Source organism: Medicago sativa, chromosome 7 (genome assembly GCF_051527215.1).
Source record: "Medicago sativa cultivar Bolivia chromosome 7, Bolivia_mono, whole genome shotgun sequence".
Classification (NCBI taxonomy): domain Eukaryota; kingdom Viridiplantae; phylum Streptophyta; class Magnoliopsida; order Fabales; family Fabaceae; genus Medicago; species Medicago sativa.
Window position 1 is genome coordinate 71,697,767 of NC_140755.1, and position 24,563 is coordinate 71,722,329.

At 33.0% G+C, this 24,563-nt stretch overlaps 2 protein-coding genes and 1 long non-coding RNA gene across 3 annotated transcripts; 2 read left to right on the forward strand and 1 right to left on the reverse strand.

The window, feature by feature from the left end:
- The first annotated feature begins 834 nt into the window (after positions 1-834).
- On the forward strand, positions 835-4,634 carry LOC146908163 (uncharacterized). The gene is made up of 4 exons (XR_015018437.1): positions 835-983; positions 1,487-1,542; positions 3,849-4,007; positions 4,397-4,634. It is a non-coding gene; the product is annotated as an uncharacterized LOC146908163 (long non-coding RNA).
- A 6,788-nt stretch (positions 4,635-11,422) lies between these two features.
- LOC146908164 (uncharacterized) lies at positions 11,423-14,434 on the reverse strand. The gene is made up of 2 exons (XM_085729235.1): positions 14,332-14,434; positions 11,423-12,297 (listed from the first exon to the last, which is right to left on the reverse strand). Exons 1-2 carry the CDS (start codon positions 14,432-14,434, stop codon positions 11,423-11,425), a joined length of 978 nt encoding a protein of 325 aa, XP_085585361.1.
- An 8,241-nt stretch (positions 14,435-22,675) lies between these two features.
- Positions 22,676-24,185, forward strand: LOC146908165 (uncharacterized). The gene has a single exon (XM_085727117.1). It carries the CDS (start codon positions 22,682-22,684, stop codon positions 23,885-23,887), a length of 1,206 nt encoding a protein of 401 aa, XP_085583243.1. The 5' UTR covers positions 22,676-22,681; the 3' UTR covers positions 23,888-24,185.
- The last annotated feature ends 378 nt before the right edge of the window (positions 24,186-24,563 follow it).

Genomic DNA, 24,563 nt, shown 5'->3' on the forward strand with positions numbered 1-24,563 from the left:
ATAGCGCTTTCACAAAAATGCTATTAAAAAGACAAAATATAGATATATCTTAGCGCTTCTGGTCGAGTGCTATTATTGGATATACTCAGAATTTGCTTTAATAGCACTTTCTGAAAAACGCTATAATTTTACTCACTTAGATAGCGCTTGTAAAGAAACGCTATTATCCTATTACCCCTAAGTTAGCGTTTTAGGAAAAACGCTATTGTTGACCTTCATAAAAAACAAAAAGAAAATAAAAAAAATGCGGCAAAGTTTTTTATTTTGGCACACATATATTTGACCAAAATACTATTCCTTCTTTCCAAACCATCTTCCTCCCTCTCCAGAGAGACTTTCTTTCACAAACCTCCACCGTCCTACTCTTCTCTCTCTCTCTCTCTCTCTCTCTCTCTCTCTCTCTCTCTCTCTCTCTCTCTCTCTCTCTCTCTCTCTCTCTCTCTCCAGATCAGTCACCACCACCGTCACTAAACCCACCCACCTCCAAACCCTCCTTAATTCACTCACTCTTCTCCTCCTCTCTCTCATTCTCTATCTCTGTTTTCAACCCGCCACCGTCGAACTCACCAACCACCACCGTCCTCTCTATTTCAACCCATTACCATCGAACTATCCAACCACCGCCGTCCTCTCTCCAAAACCTTCCTCCATCCTTCGTTTTAACTCACCCATAACTGTCCTAATCTTCAACTCACGCACCCACCTCCGTCGAACTAACCCGATCGTTCAGTAATCACTGTCAATCGTCGATTGAAAACAAAATCCGTTGAACTCTTTGAACCTGTTGATTGAAGCTTCAAATCTATTGAAACCCTAAGATTAGACTCTGGAAAATCTTAATTTTATCTTCTTTGATTTTGAATATCAGATTTGTTGTAATATTTTGTTTTTTGTATTTAATTTTTGGTTTTGATTTTCTCTTTTGGAAATGTAGGTGGCAAGCTTGGTTATCAGAATTCTAAGAAGAAAGCTAGTTGACTAAGGTATCTTTCATTTTTGTTTTTGATTTTATGTTGTGGAAATGAAGGGTGTTATCGGTTGGGGATGACAGGTGAATCATTGTTCTGAATGCTTAATATTTTAAATGAATATTGCAAGACATGTTTGGATTGACTTATTTGAGCTTGTCTACTCGCATAAGCACTTGGAAGATTGTTTGGAACTTAAGAAAACAACTTATTTATATAAGCTATTTTCAAATTATTTTCATAAGCTATCCAAAATAGCTAATGAAAAATAACTTACAGCTTATAATACGAAAACAATTTAACTTTATTTTAGTTTTCTTGTCATAGAAATAGTATATGTAAGTGTTTATAATGATAAGAGCTTATGCTACAACCTATATGCTACGAATTGAACTGTTTATACAAATAGGGCCTATTTTTATTTCTGATGTGCTACAAGTTAATGTTGATATTTGTTTGTTGTTGGTAAAATAAATTGTATTTTGATAAGATTGATAAGTGGCCACCGTAATTACGAGGGACCTGCTCAAAATATAAGGGACTCGCTGAAGCAAAGTCTGATATTTTGGTTAAGGTGTGTGATTTTGGTTTTAGTTTTGTTTGTTGGTTTAGTGTCGCTGTGTTGTATGGAAATGGATTCCGGGCAGTAACTTTGCCGCACAATTTTTAATCTCAATTGTCTGATTTAAATTAGTGGAATAAATCATTTAAAACTGATTTTGGTTGAGGAAAAAAGCTTGATCATGAGTGTGTATTAAGATGGTTTTCAACATTAAAGAAACAAGTTCCACATTGTAAAATCTTCAAATTCGGTAACAAATAAATATTTGTCACGTACTGCTCAATGATATCAGTTTGTGAATAATAGGAAGTAAAAATATTCCATGATTTCATTAAGGAAAGAAGCTTTTCTTGTTCATGTTGCATAGATTTGATGCTGAAGTAATATTAGTGTTACTACTGACTACCAACCTAGATGAAAATTAAAGAATATAGTTTTTTACTGCTCATTCATATTCAAATTCAGATTTGTGCCTCATTTGAATTTTATCAACACATCAAGTCTTTCTTGGCAGGCATGTGTTGTTAGTTTAATTGTATTGTTAAGTTAAACATTTTACTTTCAATTAACATTGATTTATCCATCTTGATGTTGTCGTAAGTTACAACTTGATGAACTTATTGAAATTGTTCTTTTTGGTTTTTTCTCTTTACCAATTAGATGGTTTTTCTCTTTTTGGTTTTTCTCCTTAACATGATGAACTTGTTGAGCATGAATTTACTAATGAGTGGTAATAAGTTATTGACGTATCGAAACCGAAATGATATGTCATGATGGAAATACCTACTTTGTTGCAAATACAACAGCTTTAAACTCTTCATCTATAGTAAATGGAACTTGTGAAACAATTTTCTGGGCTGCCTGTGATCAAATTAGAGAAACACAAAGAGAAAGAAAATTAAATCCAAGGAAAGTAACCTAACATTGTGAAAAAAGCTTTTGCTGATTGTTTTTTTTTTTGGTTGAGCTAACATTTCAGATGAAAAAAAATGGAGAAACAATAAAAGCTTTTGCTGATTGTTTTTTTGGTTGAGCTAACATTTCAGATGAAAACTAATAGCCTATTTTGACTATAATAACCTAACGTTAGACATAATTCAAATGCCAATTTGTTTTGATTTGTGTCTGAATTTAGGGTACCTGAATTGGAAGATGTTCTGTAATGCAAGTTCTGAATTGTACATAGTTTTTGGACACTCTTTTTCACCATCACTACCACACTACCATCCATGCTCTTCTTATTCAATACACATATAATTTTTTTAACTATGTATATCTATATCGATTATATACTCATTCTTCTACTATTGGATAATTCTATAATTGATTGATGTTTTGTAGTTTCATATCTTCTTGAAAATCTTCCTACTTCATTTATTGTCAAGTTCTATCCTTATTGGATCACTGAGCTTGTTCTTTATGTCCAAATAAAAAGGTTGGTCTTTAACTTCTACAAAGGAGTTAAATTGAATATTTGTATTTCTTCAAAGTTTATTTTCATGGTATATGTCATGATTTTCCTTTTGGTTCGTCTTATAACAATTTTTGTTTTAAAATACATTCCCCCTTGCTTTTACGTTATGGATGTAAAAGTATTGGTTTACTATCTAAGAACCTTGTTAGAAATTTCTTGAAATATTGTAAATTATGTACCAAGTAGACAACATGAATTGAAAATCAAGGAATAGAAATATACATGCCTTTTAGCTTCTGAACATGCTTAGTTTCATGTGTTGGTCTCCTTCATGAAGTACACGTGCCTTTATTTTTTTGTTAGCCTTTCACTTTGTGTCACTTGGAGAGTTCTTCACTATATTTGAATATTATATTGCTTAAGCATAACTAAACCTTAGGCTTTTTAGACATTTACATCCAAATTTTCATGACTTGTACATTTATCTATGACTTTTTCTATTGGAGACGTTGTGAATCAATTGACTTTGACTAAGGTACCGTTTGGCCCAGCTTTTTTTCTACTTCTCTACATTTTTAAGGAGACGTTAGGCCAAACACAATATCAATTAAGGCATTGTTTGGTCTGACTCTTTTACAGTCTAAAAGCTACTTTAAAACAAAATGATATTGTGAAACAAAATGCATAACTTTGTTTTAAAGTAGCTTTTAGACTGTAAAAAAGTCAGGCCAAACAATGCCTAAGCCTAGGTGATTAAGTCTATCTAAGGTTGATATGGTTTAGGAGTTTTCCGCCAACCGGGGATCTTGGTTTCTTGCAAGTTTGCAGGTTGTTGTGATGCGCTTGTTTCTGCAGTTGGTTATGATCATTTTGGCTCATGGTCTTTTTTTTGTCCCTGTTTCAGTTTTGGATGCATTTTAGCTACTTGGTGGATTTACTAACAGGATGGAAACTAATATCTCATAATGGCCTACTTGATCAAGCTCACCTCCATAAGCCTTCACAACTATAGATTTGCATCGCAGTTTTGATTACGATTAATAAAATATCAATGTAAATAAAGGTCTGCTCTTTTCCTTGCTCCATGATTATACCTTTGTAATTTAATATAAAAATAATCTACTATATTGTGTAGTATTATATGACTTTGCTCTCATTACTATTCATGTCCTTAAAATCTACTAATGTTCTGTCAAACAATGCATGATATATTTTTTTTGTTTTGTTTCCATTGTGTGATTGCTCTTTTATATTACATGTGATTAGTTTAATATATAGAAGTTCAAGAACAAATTTGTAGCTCCTGACAAACTATCTCATGTAATAGATATGACCACTTTTGATTTTAGTAGTTTCTGATTTAAGTCCGAAAAAATTTATTCCTCAAGCACGGGGTTATATTTATTTGATGGTTGTTGAATTCATTTTGTATACCATGCAATCTTACTTCAGGTTCGTTGGAATGCTTGAGGTCAACCAGTTGGGGAAGAAAGCCAAGGTTTTGTCAATTACATTGGAGTCATCGTTCGTCGGGAGGTTCCAATTAGTATGGAAAATTGGAGAAAAATAGCCAAGGTTTTGTAAGTCACTTTAGGTTTGTCATCGTTTATATATATATGTATTGTGCACAAACTTTGCATTTTTATGCAAGTGTACATTAGATGTCATTTGTAATTAAGCTTCTCATCAACACATTATTGTTGTTTATTTCTATTAATGGATTACTAGTGTTTCTGATCTGTGTATATATATATATATATATATATATTGTCAATTCAGTATCTTATTATGAAGCTTCTGGTAGTAGATTTAATTTTCTAAATAAAAAAATTGGGACTTTTATTAGCGCTTTTCTGAAAGCGCTAATAAAGGGGGGATAGTTAAGATAGCGCTTTCTGTAAAACGCTAAGAAACATCTGTTTAAATATAGCACAAAAATAAGGTTATATTAGCGCTTTTCTGAAAGCGCTATTGAAACGCTGTTATTTAATAGCGTTTAGAAAGCGCTATCATAGGGGTTCTGACCTTTTATAGCGGGGGCTTTCTTAGCACTTCACAAGCGCTATTAAACGCCCAAAATTAATGCTATTAAAGGGGGTATTTTGTAGTAGTGTAGCCATCCAGGTGATGGTTGAAATATGTATGTCATCGTAATAATACCTCAATAGTGCAAAATTTCATAACTTAATTTGCCAATCATGCAAAAAATCCTCAACCGAGTCTGTAAATAAGGACTTTGTTACACTCACCATCACAATCAGACAAAAAGAAACAATCAAATGACACTTTAATTGTATAGATATAGATGATTAAATTGATGTTGGAATTATTTTGAGGAATCATAAAATGATGACACTTGTATCTTTGGAAATCAAATAAGGGGATTAATTGAATTCTATCTAATTTATTCAAGCTCAATTTATCGTTAAACTGTTTCTTGTATATTGGTTCTAAGAGACCCCTAATGGATGGATGAAGCTTAAGAAATATGCTACTTGCAAGGGAGGTGGAGAGATAGAAAGATGATGAGGCTTGTTTTAAAATTTTGAAGGGAGATGGATCAAAGGTTACATTAGAAAAAAATTTACTTCAAACAATTTTCATGCCAAAATCTGAGGCATGTACCTTAGTTTTGATAGCAGAGAACTTCTTATCTCATTGTAGAAAGCGACTCTAAAATTCACTTATACATGGTCGTATACAAATGCAATTTTAGTGGGGTGGTTCATATTTTGGTGCGGCACATTGGTCGTCTTTTACCATTAGATTGGCATGTTTAGTTTTGTCATAATATGAAGGAAGAACCCAAAGTGCTGATTGGCTAGCCTATTTTTTGGCTTCTTTATATTCCTTTAGTTGTACTAATGTTGAGATAGTGAGCTTCATAGACTTCTTTTTACGATATGTCCAGGCTTGCATGCCTAAGAATGTCCACTTAGTTTTGTAGTTTTTTCTTTGGAATTCGGCCGTCTTTTGTACCGAAAAGAAAAAAGAATAAACTGAAGGCAAGCATAACATGGACCCTAAAAATATGTAATATTATTTCACATTTACAAATTCATAGAATTAGAAATTATGGCTTAACCCAACCCCACAAAACCAGTTTGTAAGGTGAGAAATGCCCACTAATTATAAGCATTACTTTGGCCTTATTTCTAGGATATTTGGGAATAAACACACCTAATCACACCCAGAATAATGAAGGCATTGGAGGTTGCCATGAAGGAAGCTCCAAGTAGTTGCAATTATAGTGACTAGGGGAAGGGCGCAATTAAGGTGGCTTTCTAACATTACCCCTCACGTACACGGTTTTGCACCTAGATCTTGTAATGTGTGGGTGATGCAACAATAGATCTATGATATGCATTTATACCATCTTAGATATGCGACCTGGAATATAACTCAGCCCCTCAAAAACTAATTGGAAGACGAAAGCCAAATGAGCATTACTTAGGCTATGTCTTTAGGTGATTTGAGACTCAACCCCTAGCTAACACCCAATCTAAATCAATGAAGATTTTGAAGACTACAATGCTTGCAAGCCAAAGTTACCGACATTACTTTGTCTTTCCAACATAAGTAAATTTCCTTATACACAATAGTCATGTAATTGTTTGAATAGAATTTCAACAAAGGAAAACAATGGGGAAACGACAAGTCTTCTATTTTTTAACCTATTAGTCATGGTTCAACTGAAAATTCAACATTGAGACCCAATTTATATTTTTTTAAACTTTAATTAAATAGTGAAAACAATCTCATGAAACAATTTAGGAAAATATAAGTGAATATTTTCATGCTTCAATTTTTTAAAATATACATACAACAATATGAAAAGCACGAACATACATCATAAAATTTTGCAAAATTAAAAGACGAAGAATATAAGCATATGAAACTGTACTTGACGATGATTGAGGCAAGCCATTGGAAACATTAGACCTCTTAGAATCATCTTCATCACTCCTTGGCTCTGAATTCTTTGCAGGCATCTTGTCAACTTGCATCTTTGTGTGCTATAAGATTGATCTTAAACCCTTAGATCTAGGTAATCAATCCCCGATAGAAGCAAAGAGTGTGCGATCGAAGAAAGGGGATAGCAAGATCCCGAGTACTGAAATCGTTTAGATCGCAAAGGATAGATTGTATAAGAACAGAGGAGAGATTGTAAAAAAAAATAAAAAATAAAAATCAATGTAACTGGGGGGAGATTAAATGTGTCTTTTAATGTATATTCAAGTAGTAGTTGATTCCATTGTAACAAACAGAACCACATATGATATAAAAAAAAACAAAGAACAGGTGATGAATGAAAGGGTTTAGGGTTAAAATGGCGTACACAAAAAGAGAATGGAAACGAGAAGAGATAAAAGGGTTAGGGTTGTGCAAAAAACCCAAATTACCCCTTTAAAGTGTTCACATTTTAAGGGCAAAATCGTGATTTTATATGAGTTGTAACTAGGAACCGGAGCACACAAACGAGGAACCCGCTCTCCCACCTGGAGCGGCAGTGGAATATAAGTGGGCTTGGATTGGCATTCATGTTGTGGTTTTTCACTAACATATGTTGCTCCTCCCGGACCACAAAGAGATTGCTGCCTAGGCTTATATACAGCAGACACATACAGACTTTTGTAAAATGATATGAAAAACACGTCAAAACATGTTCCTCATTGGAAACAAAAATGAATTTATTTAATTTGAAAGAAAATAGTTAATGTTGTTGTACCAAATCTAGTGTTACCAATCACAGATCACGTGTCCCCATGAGTAAGGACAATGCATAATATATGCAAGGTCCGGGGTTCGAACCCCAGACACCACCAAAAAAATCACTGATCGCGTAAATAGTTGTTTGATCAAATTCCATTTTGCAACATTGCTATAGATTATTGCGTTGTTGTTTGATAACATTTTGTACTAAATATCGTATCATAGAAAAATTGTGATTTGTCAAATTCCACATCACCGACCAAATCTCACTCAATTTTTGTTACTTTAATTTGAACTCTACATATATTAATTAAATTTTATAATTTGAACATAACAAAGTTGACTAAAGGTAAAACCGCGAAAAGGGACATATACAATCAAAGTAGTCAAGACAAAAGCGCTAAAAAACGTACATCTCAATTCCCCTCCTAGTCATAAATCTTCAAATTTAGATTAGCAGGATTCAATTGATGATGAATAAGGAGCATTACAGTGGCGGAGCCAGAAAAAAAAGTTGGGGTGGGCCACTAAAATTAACCGTTGAAAAATTGTTTAAAGTCTTGCAAAATAGACCTATAATTGAATTATTTAAATTTTTCGGGTGGGCCACACCACTTTGCGGGAATTTAGATCAACCGAAACCTAAAGCCAACATAAAATTGTATAAAATCTCACAAAATAAACCTATAATTGAATTATTTAAATTTTTCGGGTGGGCCACTACACCACTTTGCGGGAATTTGGATCAACCGAAACCTAAAACCGACACAAAATTATATAAAATCTCGCAAAATAGACCTATAATAGTTGATTTTTTTATTTTTCCGGGTGGGCCAGCCCATGAAGGGCTCCGCCACTGGGATTATACAACATAAGACCAGAAACTATTTTGTATTTAGCCTTTCCGCTCCTAGTCATTGTGTTTTATTTTTTACACAGTGACAAATAGAACTTCATGAAGCAACTTTGTTTTAGTCAGCAAGAAGCATTCATGGACTATGAATTTAGTCCTTGCATCAACTTCTTACTAGTTTTGCTCATTTAAAATTTTAACTTGATTTAAATATTTTTAGTCCCTACAATCTACACCAATTTTGAACTTTGTCTTACAAAATTCTTTTTTGTTTTATTTTGTATAATAAAATTTTGGTGAGTTGGTCTCCAAATTAAAATAGACTTATCATAAATTATTAGAATTTATAATTGGTGAGAAAGTGTGAGAAAATGAGAGAGTCGTAATTTAGATACAACGAAATAAAAGTAACTAGCACCTAATGTAATTGGAAGAAAAAAAAATAGTTACTAAATATTACAAAACAGTAGAGACATGGTTTGTGCTAAAGGTTGCACAGTATTAATCTCCACAAAGGAGGTCCAAACCATTACCCAACAGCAAACCCTCACAATAATCATCTAAGTCAGTGCCATCCTTAGTATTATTGCACAAAGATAATCGAACTTGAATGGAGATCCAAAGTATCTCTTATTCTAATCGAACTTTTGAAATGAAATGGTATTGCGAAACAGAATATTGAAGCAAAATAATAAGATCTAGACCTTAAAATTTTAGTATCCTTCACAACCTTCTCCCAATCAAAACATTTTTGTGAAAAGATCACAAGATTTCTTGATTTCCAAATTGTCCATATGTTAGAGAATCATATTACATTCATTTTCTCTCTAACCTTTTTACTACCATTCACAGGACTTTTAAAGGGTTAAGATGCTAGGGACCTTCGGTGAAAGCATCCAAGTTACCAATCCATTTCGAAGTCTCACACCACACCACTGAGAGATTTGGGCAGTTAAAGAAAAGATGGTTTACGGTTTCAAGATTTCCACAAACGATATGATAAAGTATTCAAGATGATCCCTCTTTTTCTAAGGTATCCTCGTGTTGGAAGCAACAGACCGATGATGAAGGAAGCATATGATAGTAAATATTTGAGGAACTCGAACAGAAAACATACATGAATGAAACAAAAAGAACATGAGGATAAAACTGTACAACATTTGTAACTTGAAGGACTAAAATGAAACGACAAGAAGTTAAAATCCAAAATAAAACATTTGTAACCGATGATGACTATGGAATTTCATTTCCTTCCCTTTTCAATTTTGTTAGTAAATTAATCCTCATCTTGTTCTCAATGCCATTTTAATGATATAAAGGTTAGAAATCTCTATCTCGAGTCCTTATGAGCTCTAATGTTGATACATAACTCCCACCTCGAAACCATGGTTCAAAGGGGAGTATTAACCAATCTTATATAAATATAAGCCCTCACACCAGGTTCATTAAGCCTAATGGCTTCAAGAAGCCCTTGTTGCACATGGAAATCGGTAACACATGTTTTTTAGGAAAACCCTTTAATTAAGTCCTTGAAGTTATGCTTGAAACATAATCCTATTTCTATCGTTAACTAGACAAAATTATGATTTAAAAGTGAACTTCAAATTCACAGAATGTCAAAGTACTACTCAGTTAAGAAGGGAAACACTTGACAATTTTCAACAATATCTCAGCCACTTCTATTCTAACAGTAACATTCACATGACAAACATATATTTTCTTTATAAAGGTTCTCATTGATGAGTCTGAAAAAACAATATGAAGAAAAATTCAGGAAAGAACAAGGAACAATCAATCCCTAACTCTTCTTCATGAACATTGTTTTCAGAAGGCAGACAGTCTGTTCAAACATCAACTCCATATATGCAATACCACCACCATCCTATACACAAAAGGCCACCACCTGGAGCTTCTGCAAATGCCTAAAGAGGTAACTCTTGCAACAAAATTGTACAAATAAATAAGTTGGCAAACCAGTATACTAACTATCAATGTTGAAGTATAAGATTACAAACTATAATTATAATATTAATAAAGCAAGTCGTTCCATTTTCCATTTGTTGGTTGTATAGGATATAATATACCTTTTGCATTAAATATGTTTCAGGTCTTGTAAAAGGAATAAGCTTTGGTTTTTGCAAAGAATAAATTTTGGTGAAAGCTTACCATCTAAAGTCATGGCTACTCAAAGGAGCTGTTGCTGTAAAGTTTATCTTTGCAACATTATGACTCCACACTCCAGGCAGCTAGCTAAAACAGTCCGTAAAACTTTGGAAATTTGCTATCCAAATTTATTTGTGAGACAAGGGACTTTTGGTACTCAAATTAGGACGGTTTAGGGTTCAGTTTGCGCAGAAAACCGAACAAAAATCAAAATCAGTTTGGCCAAACCGAACCATTCATCAATTTGTCACGAACTGGTTTTAAGGTTTGAAGGTTTACTAATCAGTTTAGGGTGCGTTTGTTTTAGCTTTCAAGAAAATAGATTTTATGTTAGAAAAATCTAGAGATTTTTTTTTTTAAGGATTTATTCGCCTCATAAATGCATTATATGAATCTTATGCCACTTACTCCACAAAAATAGCCACATTAATAAAACCATTTTTCCTTCCTTCAAAAAAAAAACCATTTTTCCTGTTGAGAAAATTAAGGAAAAACTTGACTGACTAAGTAAACATACTGAATCATGGTTAGCTCATTTAGGAATTGATACAAATGTGGTCAACAAAAAGGAATACATCTAAACACAAAAAAGACCAAGTCAGTAACCCATTAAATGAAATAGAGCAGTTTTTCAAATAAGTTAAGCAAAATTAATTCCCAACTAAAACAAAATAATTGGATCGAAATAATTTGAGGAATAATTAACTTTTAAAATATTACAACAAAATCAAGACACTCGAATGAATCTTTTAAAAGATAATCAATATCAGATTCCTGGGAATAAATTTCCGATCCATGAAACGAACACCCTTAAAAATAAAATTAGAGGGACGGGCAATGGGCATACGTGTATAGTGATGAGCAAAGAAATAAAACACCACCGATAATTTATTTTGTTCAAAGAAAACCACAAGAAGCTTCCCATCACAAGTAAGTAACTTTGGCAAAAAGGATGGTCCATTGGGCATATTTTTCAGTTCTAGCATTTTCAGACTTGTAGAGTTCAGACTAAGTACACCTATCTCAGCCTTGTCGGTGAGAACATAAATAGTATTTTGCAAAACAACAAAGTCCAGAACAGTCCATGGATTTCCGTGTTTGGAATAAGTAACCCATCTAGAATATCGAGACTGATAAACATGCAAACTACATGATGCTGTGCAAGAAGCCACTACGACATATTCATTTGAACCTTTGACAAAAGTAAGTAATACACGAGGACCGTAACGACAAAAATAATCTTCAATAGTAGAGGTGTCAATGATCATTTGTTTTCTTATAAATGGATTCATTAATTGTAGTTTATTGGTACCTTTCATGATGAGATATCCACTAGACGAACACAGATAGGTTAATCCCCAAAAATAACTCATCTTAGCGCGGTAAGCTCGTTTTTCAGGTATGCTATAAAAAGAACAAAATTTCTTTGCATATGAAGTTGTTTGAACAAGTAGTGGTGATTGGGATACCATGAAACTTCTCCAATAAATTTTTTGAACTCTCCTCCACTCCTTGCAAACACCAGAAAATTGAAATAGATCGTCAAAATCTAGTTTTCGAGATATGGTATCAAGCGCATTATCCGAAAGTTGGCGGAAGTCAACAACACTTTTCGCTTCTTTACCTGAAACAATGACAATGCTAGGTTATTCCCAATGTTAATAATAAAAGTGCATATGATTTTTATTCATTTATCTAATAATATCATAGAAAATCGTGAGGTAAGGAAATATTTGCAAACATTGCAATAATTCAAGAAAGATTAAAGAGAAGACAACCACAATGAAAAACAATTATGGTGATTCATCTATTGTTGACACACCCAATTTGAAAATATTGGCTCAAGATCAACCATCTATATGATATTGGAAAAAGCATAAAACCAATAAATCTTTGAAGTTCTGCTTCAAAGATAGCCATCTAGTTGATGCTTGAAATATGTTGTCATCATAATAATACCTCAATAGTGCAAAACGTCATAACTTAATTTGTCAATCATGCAAGAAATCCTCAACTTAGTCTGTAAATAAGGACTCTGTTACACTCACCATCACAATCCCACACAAAGAAACAATCAAACGACACTTTAATTGTATAAATATAGATGATTAAATTGATGTTGGAATTATTTTGAGGAATAATAAAATGATGACACTTGTATTGTTGGAAATCAAAGTAGGGGATTAATTAAACTCTATCTAATTTATTCACGCTCAATTTATCGTTAAAATGTTTCTTGTATAATAGAATAAACCCATGGAGACTATCTATATTGGTTCTAAGAGACCCCTGGTGGATGGATGAAGCTTAAGAAATATGATACTTGCAAGGGAGGTGGAGAGATGTAATGATTATGAGGCTTGTTTTAAATTTCTGAAGGGAGATGGATCAAAGGTTACATTAGGAAAATTTTTGCTTCTGACACTTTTCATGCCGAAATCTGGGGCATGTACCTTAGTTTTGATAGGAAAGAACTTCTTATCTCGTTGTTGAAAGTGACTCTAAAATTCACTTATACATGGTCGTATAAAAATGCAATTTTAGTGGGGTATTTCCTTTTTTGGTGTGGCATATTCGTCATCTTTTGGTATTAGATTGGCATGTTTAGTTTTGTCATAATATGAGGGAAGAACCCAAAGTGTTGATTGGCTAGCCTATTAGTTGGCTTCTTTATATTCCTTTGGTTGTACTAATGTTGAGGCTCCTCATAGTGAGCTTCATAGACTTCTTTTTACGATATGTCCAGGGCTTGCATGCCTAAGAATGCCCATTTAGTTTTATAGTTTTTTCTTTGGAATTTGGCCCTCTTTTACACCGAAAAGAAAAAAGAATAAACTGAAGGCAAACATAACATGGACCGTAAAAATATGTAAAATTTTACATTTACAAATTAATAGAATTAGAAATTCCCACAAAACCAGTTTGTAAGGTGAGAAATACCCACTAATTAAAGCATTACTTTGGCCTTATTTCTTGGATATTTGGGAATAAACACACCTCATTGCACCCAGAATAATGAAGGCGTTGGACGTTGCCAGGAAGGAAGCACCAAGTAGTTGCAGTTATAGTGACTACGGGAAGGGCGCCATTAAGGCAGCTTTCTAACATTACCCCTCATGCACACGGCTTTGCACCTAAATCTTGTAATGTGTGGGTGATGAAACAATAGATCTATGATATGCATTTACACCATCTTAGATATGCGATCAGGAATATAACTCAACCCCAAAAAATATAATTGAAAGACGAAAGCCAAATGAGCATTACTTAGGCTATGTCTTTAGGTGATTTGAGACTGAACCCCTAGCTAACAGTCAATCTAAAACAATCATATAAATTTCCTTTTACGCAACAGTCATGTAATTGTTTAAATAAAATTTCAACAAAGCAAAACAATGTGGAAACGACAAGTCTTCTAATTTTAACCTATCGGTCATGGTTCAACTGCAAATTCAACATTGAGACCCAATTTATATTTTTTTCAAATTTTAATCAAATAGTGAAAACAATCTCATGAAACAATATAGGGAAACTATAAGTGAATGTTTTCATGCTTCAATTTTTTAAAATATGCATACAACAATATGAAAAGCACGAACATACATCATAAAATTTAGCAAAATTAAAAGACGAAGAATATAAGCATATGAAACCGAACTTGACGATGATTGAGGCAATCCATTGGAAACATTAAACCTCTTAGAATCATCTTCGTCACTCCCTTGCTCTGAATTCTTTGTGAGCATCTTGTCAGCTTGCATCTTTGTGTGTTATAAGATTGAGCTTAAACCCTTCAATCTAGGTAGTCAATCCCAGATAATAGCGCAGATTGAGCGACTGAAGAAAGGGGATAACAAGATCCCGAGTACTGAAATCGTTTAGATCGCAAAGGATAGATTGTATAAGAACAGAGGAGAGATTGTAAAAAAAATAACAAATTCAATGTGACTGGGGGGAGATTAAATGTGTCTCTTAATGTATATTCAAGTTGTAGTTGATTCCATTGTAACAAAAAGGGTTTCGGGTTGAAAACGGCGTACACTAAGAGAGAATGGGAACGAGAAGAGAGAAAAGGGTTAGTGTTGTGCAAAAACCCAAATTACCCCTAAAAGTGTTCATATTTTAAGGGCAAAATCGTGATTTTATACGAGTTGGAACCGATAACCGAAGCACACGAACCAGGAACACGCTCTCCCACCTAGAGTGGTCATGGACTATAATTGGGCTTAGATTGGCATTCACTTTGTTGTTTTCACTAACATCTGTTGCTCCTCCCGGACCACAAAGAGATTGACTACCTAGGCTTATATACAGCGGACATAAATAGACTTTTGTTAAATGATATGAAAAACACGTCAAAATATGTTCCTCATTGGTCACCTCATCCCCAAATAAAGAAGATTTAAAAATTAGAAACAAAAATTAATTTATTTAATTTGAAAGAAAATAGTTAATGTTGTTGTACCAAATCTAGTGTTACCAATCACAGATCATGTGCTCCTGTGAGCTTAGATCATTTGGTAAGGACAGTGCATAATGTATGCAAGGTCAGGGGTTCGAACCCCGGACGCCACCAAAAAAATCACAGATCACGTAAATAGTGGTTTGATCAAATTCCATTTTGCAACATTGCTATAGATTGTTGCGTTGTTGTTTGATAACATTTTGTACTAAATATCGTATCATAGAAATATTGTGATTCGTCAAATTCCGCATCACCTACCAAATCTCACTCAATTTTTGTTACTTTGACTTGTACTCTAAATATTATTTAAACTAGATCACCAACCCATGCGATGCATGGGTCCTACTGACTAAAATAAACACAAGTAAGTTATATCGTAAATCAAAATTGTAGTGTAATAAGTCATACGATAAAAGTGCATTACATTAGTCATATTATGATGGTATTAATGTAGTTTGAAAATGGTACATTTTACGTTAGTTATCATACATTACAATGATGAAATTTTAAGTCACATTAGTATCTTTATCACCTTCATCGGTTGTCAATATCTTCACCCCTTCTACACTTTTGACCCGTGTTGTTAAAAAACACGATAAATTCAAAGTGTCTTTTATATACCTTTCAATGGCATTTAAAAAAAGAAGATATTTTTTTTGTCAAAAAAGAAAAAGATAGTTTAATGTGATTAATATTTCTAGACAAAATCCTTATATTGAATTAGTATATGATATGTCCACTCTACCAAACTTATATTAAAGTAATATGGAAATTAATAGTTCACAATTAAAATACACAATATATTGTACATTTGAAAAATGAAATTGTATGGTTGATTCAAAATACTCTTAGTTGCATTGGGCATTGATCTAAATATTTTAACACACTACACACATCCCATGGGTCAATTACATTGAAAGTTCATATATTGTTTTAAAAAAGCTCGGTATCTGACTCATAGATCGAATAATCCTATGGGTTGACTTCCACCATCCACTAGAAAACTTGTATTAAAAAAAAATTCATATAGTTGCACACCTTCAATTATATTACACTTATTTTACAATTAATTTTCTTTCTATCCCTTCCTTTATATTATATCATAAACTTATCATATCTATCTTTTCACTCTCTTTATTTCTTTCTCTCTCTTAGTACATTGTGTTTGGGTGTCCAAGAATTATTTTCCTAATATATATCACTGAAATAGAGATACAAAGAAAATGTCTATATATCAACAAAATATACAGTATTGTTTCATTGTAGATATAAACTTGCAGCAAAATCCAACAATGTGATGAAATAGGCAATATGATTATCGACTTATACAAAAGATGCATAGTTGTTCATTTTACTCAAAAATCAAATAACATGTGTAGTTTACTAAATCAAAAAATTTCTGGATATAATATTCGTAATATTATAGGTCTCCTGAGTTTATCAATCAACTCCATTGATCGCATAAAACCTTAAAATTAAACTTAATTTGCAGCATAGACTATTGCATTGTTAAAATGTGTAGAGTGATAACAGTAGAAATCACATAGGCAGATAACAATGCTTCAAGTTGTGCATATTACTCAAGTTAATTATAAATCCTTTTAATGTCAACATTAAAGAAATGATTTATAATCGATTGTTTAGCTGTCTATTTTACTCAAAATTCATATCCATTGTTGTTAGCCTCTCAAATTACTCTACCATTTAGTATAGGACACCCAAAGTTGTAAGCATTAAAAAAAATAAAGTTTAATTATTTTTATTGGAAAAACCCAAAAGAATGTATTTACATTAAAAGGCACCAGAGGTACTAAGTTAAAGATTACTAAGTTAAAGAAGTTAAAAACCAAAATAAAACTTAAAAAGTAATTTAATGTACCAAAAACCAGAAACTCTAAACAGAATAAGGGACATGTGTAACTGTAATGTTCAATTTACTTTTTAAAATGTGATTGCAAAATGAACTTATTATGTGGTGATATCTGTAAAAAAAACTAATTTAAACTGGCAACAGTGAATCCCCATTGTTATCTATATATACTTCAAAAGTAATAGGAGAAAGTTTCCAAGTTGTAGCTTTATATTAAATATAAACCCTCACACCAGGTTCATTAAGCCTCATGGCTTCAAGAAACCCTTGTTGCGCATGGAAATCGGTAACACATGTGTTTTAGGAAATCCCTTTAATTAAGTCCTTGAAGTTTAATGCTTGAAACATAATCCTATTTCTATTGTTAACTAGACAAAATCATGATTTAAAAGTGAACTTCAAATTCACAGAATACTCAGAATCTAAAAGAGTCAAAGTACTACTCAGTTCAGATTCAGTTAAGAAGGGAAACATCAACAATATCTCAGCCAAAGCATCTTGTAAAAGAGTCAAAGCATCTAAAAGAGTCGAAGCATCTTGTAACCGAGAAAATGCTAATCAGGTGGCTCTTTATTTGAGAGAGTTTGTATGAGAAAGTTCCAAAGCAACTATCGCTAGCTCTACACTTATGAAATTATCATTATCGTGAGTCGCGACTGTGATCACTACATGATGTTGATGAAATTCGGGCTCGAAGACCGATCACCAATTGAATATAACATAATTGAGGGTTCAATCATTCAATTCAATTGAGACCTCAGCTACTTTATATTCGATCAATGACAAATCTTTAAGTCCGAACTTCATCACCAATTTCATGCAGTGCTTTGTATCTTTGTTAAGGTAAAGGGTAGGTAGAAACACCAAGCAAGCAAGAATACCAAATGCTTTATCATTTTTTATTTCATTGTGGGCTATGTCCAATTTAAAAAGGTTGTGTGAAATTGTTTGTCAATGATCTTACCCATGGCGTGACGATGTAACCAATGAACTTAATGGTATTGGAAGGAGAGTAAGATATTTTTTTCTGGTTTGATAGTGTACAAAATGTGTATCCACAGAGTTCCCAAGATATCAAATTTATATGCCAACGAGTTTATTGATCAGTTTTGGAAAAAAACATGGGATGATAAAACGTGGTCTTGTTGTTCCTTATAATGAGGAAGGCAATTGAATAAACATGGAGAGCAACTGTTTCTACAAATAAGCCTAAGCTATTGACCAAGTATACAAGTTAATAATCTTAAGTTGAGATAAAATAGGCTTATTTCAAGCATCTGTACCAACCCACGTTTACAACTTTTACCAAGTATAACAGCATGTGGTCTTATATGCAGCAGCAACTCTCTTGCACACCAAAACTTGCTTCATCCCTTACCTCCATCGGGAAGTGAGAGTAGACGGCGATGGCAACAACTGTAACGATAAAGATAACGGTGACGGTGACAACATTAACGGCGATGGTCGACTGCAATAACTACGACGTAGGAGAAACCAATGATAGTTATATGGTTGCGGCGACAACGGCAACATCGACGACCATGATAAAGATAACTTCAGCAACCACAACATCATGGCGAAGATGAAAGTTTCCTATGTTTCAAGACAATTTTGTTATGGACTAAATAATTGCTCCGCGGATGTGGGACATAATCACTCACACTTGATTACCCAACAATCTCCCCCTCAAGTGTGAATCACCCACATCACTAGCCTGATCCACACTAGGATCCCGCTCCTGCTCCCCAGTGAGCCTAACCAGGCTCTGATAGGCTCTGATACAACATGTAAACAATTTAATCATTAAGATCGAGTTATTATATGAAATTAGAACACACTTACTTGGAAACCATGATTACCGGATTCGCCGAGATTTGAGACAAGAGTCTTCCATGCTCCGGACTCAGGGTTTTCGATGGGGCAAACCGCTAATGAGCAGAATAGTCAAAGTGATGGCAAAGGGGACTTAGCCTCTGTATTTATAACCGTGCAACCCTAGGCACCACCCATCATGGGCCTTGTGACAAAGAATTAAAATGATTGAACCAGCCATGCATGTGTCTAGCTTGGCATTTCTATTGTTTAATTTTTGACAAAAGAAAAAAACTTAAAAGTATCATTAAAGAATTGTGTTGTAAATATTGGGATGTAAATATTAATATTTGTATGTGAGGCCCATTAAATAATCCCACTAGGTTTTAGATTAATCTCTGTTTAAGAAAGTTAGATTTCATTATTTGTAATTATAACCCTGAAATAATATTCAAAAAATCATTTTACAATTCTAAATGGTAGCACATGCTCCTGATTTTTTGAGTCTCGTTTCCGCATAAACCCTAGCTTATTTTCTTTGCAACCTTGTAGTTGCCTTTGAGCGCAAAAGCTTTCTAGGTGTTTTTTCTTGTTGCCTTTGTTTAACATCGATTTTCTTAGATGTTAAACAAAGGCAACAAGAATTTTATTTTGCGGATTTTCTTAGATCATTTGTGATTTTTGGGCAATTTTTTCTTCTTGTGCAGTTTTTTTGTTTGATTAGTATTGGGTGCTGCATTACATCTTTGGCCTCTTTTTGTTGCTGAGTGATACTGAATTGTCTCTTGGCATCAATATCGACAACAACATTTTTTGTGATGGCCTCTTCATTGCTATTTAAATTAAAAACAGGTTTTTCAAGAGCTATATAACAAATCTAATCAATTATTTGTGCATCTATAGGGATACTATTGAATTCTTGATTAAATTCATCTACAACTAGGAAAAGACTTGTGCTTTCGCACAGGTCACGTAACTTTGCGGTAATTTATAACAAATAATTACTTTGTTAATATTGTTAAATATTTAAAATTATTAAATTAAAATTATCATTATTAATGTAATGTTTCTATTAACATTTATTTTCTTATATATACAAAAATCTTAAATATTTGAATCGCCCCTTTCGTGAATCTTATTTGCTTATATATATATGAAAACAAATTTGTATATACGTATATGAAAAAGTTGATATGGTAAAATTTTGAAAATTCATGATTATTTTTAAAATATCAAAATGAATGTAGTGTTTATATTAAACAATTTTTATTTTATATGCAAAACATCGTTCTATGTTTTTTTTTTTTTTTTGAAACAAAACATCGTTCTATGTTTGTACCGCACTCATTGCAGATTTTATGTGTTTATATATACAGAAGCAAAGTTTTATGAAAATATATATGAGAAAGTCGATATGATAAAATTTTGGAAACTCGTGACTATTTTCAAAATATCAACATTAATGTAGTATTTTCACTACACTCGTTGAGGATTTTATATGTTTATATATGTAGGAAAAATATTTGTATCGATATGCGATAATAGAGGAAATCAGTTACACTTAGTTTCATAGTTATTTGTGAAATTTAGTTATCTGTGGAAGTGGAAATTTGTTACACTTGCAATGCCCATTATCCGTAATTCATTTAAAAAAAAAAATTAGTTTCATAGGTATCGTAGAAATTGGTTACACTTGTGATGACCATTTCGCAATAAATTTTTTTAAAATAAATTTTGAAAAATGACAATTATATACATAAAATTATGGAGATCATGAGTTTTTAGAAGGACGGTTATGAAATTTTGCTGGACTTCAATTTTAACTAGTAATAATAAGTAGTAACTAGTAAAAGTAAAAAGACCCGTGCAAAAGCACGGGTCACGTGACATTGCGATAATTATATAAAAAATAATTAAATAGCTAAATTTGGTACTACTAATACCGACTTTTTAAAGATGTGGACCTCTTCTCTTTCTCCTCGTCCTCCTCAGTTGGATGTAATCATGCTTGTGGATACCTCTATAGTATTTTGCCAACGGATTGACTATTTTTTTTTCTTGTTTTTATTTTCTTTTTAATAAAAAAAAAGTAGACGTGATTTGATGGTGAATTCTAGGGTGAGGGTCCAATCAAGTCCCTCACCGGTGGAACACTTTTTATACATCATCGGATTTGATGAAAGGTTCAGATTTTTTAAAAATAAAAATAGAACTTTGAAAGATTGCTACACACAATCATGCCCCCTATATCTTCCACAATACTCATAGGAGATCTAAATAAATCATACGCGGTTGTAGCGTAAGTTAAACATACAGAGAAGATATTGTTGAGGCTAGAAAATGAAATTGAACCTTCCTAAATTGAACTGTGTTCGTGTCCTTGATGCGTTGGCATGTGGCAACAATGGAAAACATATACATAGATAATTTCTTTTAATGATTTCAGTGAATTAGAAATAAAACAAAGTGAGCAGCAAGCAATTATTCTCATTTCTTTTGATTTCATTTCATTGCAACATCTTTTTCAACGCTGTTACTTTTTTCGTAAACAAAATTGAATGGAAAAATAAAGGTGTGTCGATGAACCAAGGACCTATTTCTTTACATTGGTCCAAATAATATTTCAAGATCTTTCATTTGGAGAAATACCTCGATTCATCTTCTCCATGGCTGCCATCATAAGCACCCCAAGAAATGTTAATGCAACGGCAGCATTGGTGGATATGGACGTTTGGTAGCAGAAAAGGTGAGGAGGAGGGTTAGGAAAAAGATGTGTGTGATCTAGTGTATACAATGTATAATAGAATGTATATGTTTGATTAATCTAGTGGTTCTGATTTGTTATTATAAGTGGTCCACCGGTGAGGGACTTAATTGGACCCTCACCCTAGAATTCACGTGATTTGATAGTTATAAAACAAAAAAAAGGGGGTATTTATAAACGAAAGGGGGTATGACTCACAAATCACATAAAACAATCTGGTCTTTTTTTTAGACCGGCAATAATGGGGTTTCTTTACATATATTGAGAAAAATTATTAAGGGTTTCTCATATGATCAGCATATCATGGGTTATTGATTCTGAATTTTCGGATTGATTGTGGAGCTATTCAAATTGATCGAACATCCTAAATCTTGTGAGTTTTTTATGTTACTCTGTCATTTTTTTTTTTAGGAATATGTTACTCTGTCATAGTTTTCATGGTTTTTTTTTCTTCGTATATATTTGCTGCTGATTTACCCTAGAAAAGAATAATAAATCCCTTCTACTTTCACTCTGAACAATATTTGTGCTCTCGTGCAAGGGGTAGCCCTGAGGAGACTGCAATTCAGGGCACCAAAATTATTATTTTAATTTAGTAGCTAGTACTTAGTACTATATTGAAACGTTGATTATAAATGAATGTTTTGCCACAACAAATGCTAGAAGGAAAATATTCTAATAATTTAAAGGGCACAACTTTATTGTTTCGTTAGGGCACTAAAAATCTTAGCACCAGCCATGCCCTCATGAGTAATAAAGATTTATTTGTTCTCTTGATTACTATAATTTTATGGGAAATGTTAAACAATGCCCCCGGGCACTGGTTAAGGAATTATAAATGGAAATATTTTCTTGAAAATTGTGTATTTTATTTTTTGAAACTTGAAAAAGTGTTGTCTTTAATGTTGACTTTGTTTTTTCTTTCCACTTATAGCTGCTTAACTAGTGCCCCGGGGCACCGGTTAACATGACCCTAATTTTATTTATACTTCCTTTTCTTATACGGTGATGTCAAGACACATCAATTAGTCTTTTATACACTAATATTTGCAAGTTGCAATGATTCTTCAGTGGCCCAGGAAAATAAAAAATTCGAGATGGAAGAAAACAATATATTGACAAATCTACATGTGGATGTGTTGGAATTGATTATGAAGCGCTTGTACCTTAATGATTACCTTGGGTTAAGAGCAACATGTCGTTCTTGTAGAAGAACGGTTTCTAATTTCATTGAAAACAAGCGTTGCTGCCATTTACCTGAACTGCCATTAGTTTTCCTGAAATCCAAAAAATCAAGGTTCCTTTATAGCTTGAGTACAAAAAGTGCACATCGCATTAGAACACCACAATTAGGGCGCAATAATAGATGTCTTGGCTCAGTTGAAGGATGGTTGATTGTGGGTGACTTTTCTGAAAAGGGTTTTGGGAAATTTTTCTTCTCAAATCCAGTGACAGATGTTAGAATCACGATACCATCAAAGCTGCACTTGCCCTCTTCCACCCAATGTGATGGAATATTACCTGTGAGAAAAATGGTGGCCTCTTCCAATCCAAATTGTGATGGTTCTAATTGTTATTTAGTTGGCCTTTTTAATGATGTCCACATTGCAATTTATAAACCTTTTGATAAGTCGTGGACTTTAGTTGAGCAAGATAAGGATTCAAGGACTTATTTTGGTGATGTGGAAATTATTGGTACGAAATTGTACGTAAGTGACCTGTCCTCGGATTCTATATTGGTTTATGATCTCAAAGACTCCATTAATGGACCTCCAAAAGCTGAAGTGTTAACTAAGCTTCCAAAACTAAGGCCATTAGGATCAAGTATGATTAGCAGCCATTTATCACGTTATCTAGCCAAAGATGAAACATTAAGAAAGCTATATGTCATTTATATGTTATTTAATGGGGAGTATGAAACTCGACATGTTATCTCTAACCGTTTGACAATATGCAAAACATTTGTTAAGCCGCCTCAGATTACCATCTTTAAAGTGTTCGAGCTGGACATGGACAAGGATCCTATTGGATGGCAGAATGTGAAGCTGAAAGATAGAGTGTCTTTTGTTAGTAGATACAAGAGTATGGTTATGTCAAGGGATGAACTTAATTGCAATAAAGAGTTAATTAGAGGGAATAGCGTTTATTTTGCTGATACTTTTCCATGTCCTATAAATCCATGGTCAGGTTTAGAGTTGGGGATGTTTTGTTTGACCGATAGCAGCATCAAATACTTTCCTATGGAGATATCAAATCACGGCAATGTCCCTTATCCTTTATGGTTTGTACCAAGTTTATGGTGATTCCACTGTTTTTATTGCATGCCATTGGTGTCTTCAATGAATTGCTTTCAGCTTATTTTTATGTCAAGGCCAAGATGCATTCATGTTGTGGATCAATTAGACTTCTTGATGGCTTTAAAATATTTACGCCTCAAAATGCAAGCATTTGGAGATTCATGTGGAACAGCATCCACATTACATTTGCCATAAGTATTTTTTTTATTTTTATTTTTGTTATTGAAGAATGGCCAGAAGCCTTTTATTTTTTTTTTCTTTTCCATTTTGATTTTTTTTTTTGATATGTTTTCCATTTTGATTAAAGACCTCTATTTTATTTCTTTTTCTTTAGCGTTGATCCCATACAACGGGATTTAGTCAAGGGTTGGATGTGTCTATATTGAAAGCATTGCTAATAGTTCTTTCTTTATGAATTTACTAGTTTCATATTCCTCTGTTGTTTTCCTTTCCAATAATAAATGTTTTGAAGACAATGTGTGTCCACATAAATTGCTTGAAACATTGTTTTATAATTGATAATCTATGATTATGCATAAAGCTGTGGTAATACTATGTTATATCCAAGTAATCTAGGCAATGTTCATCTATAGTAATCCAACATAAGCTAATATTAATGAATTATTATTGTATGTACATCAAAATCATGTAAGAAGAAAAATTCTATTACTATAGCAGCATT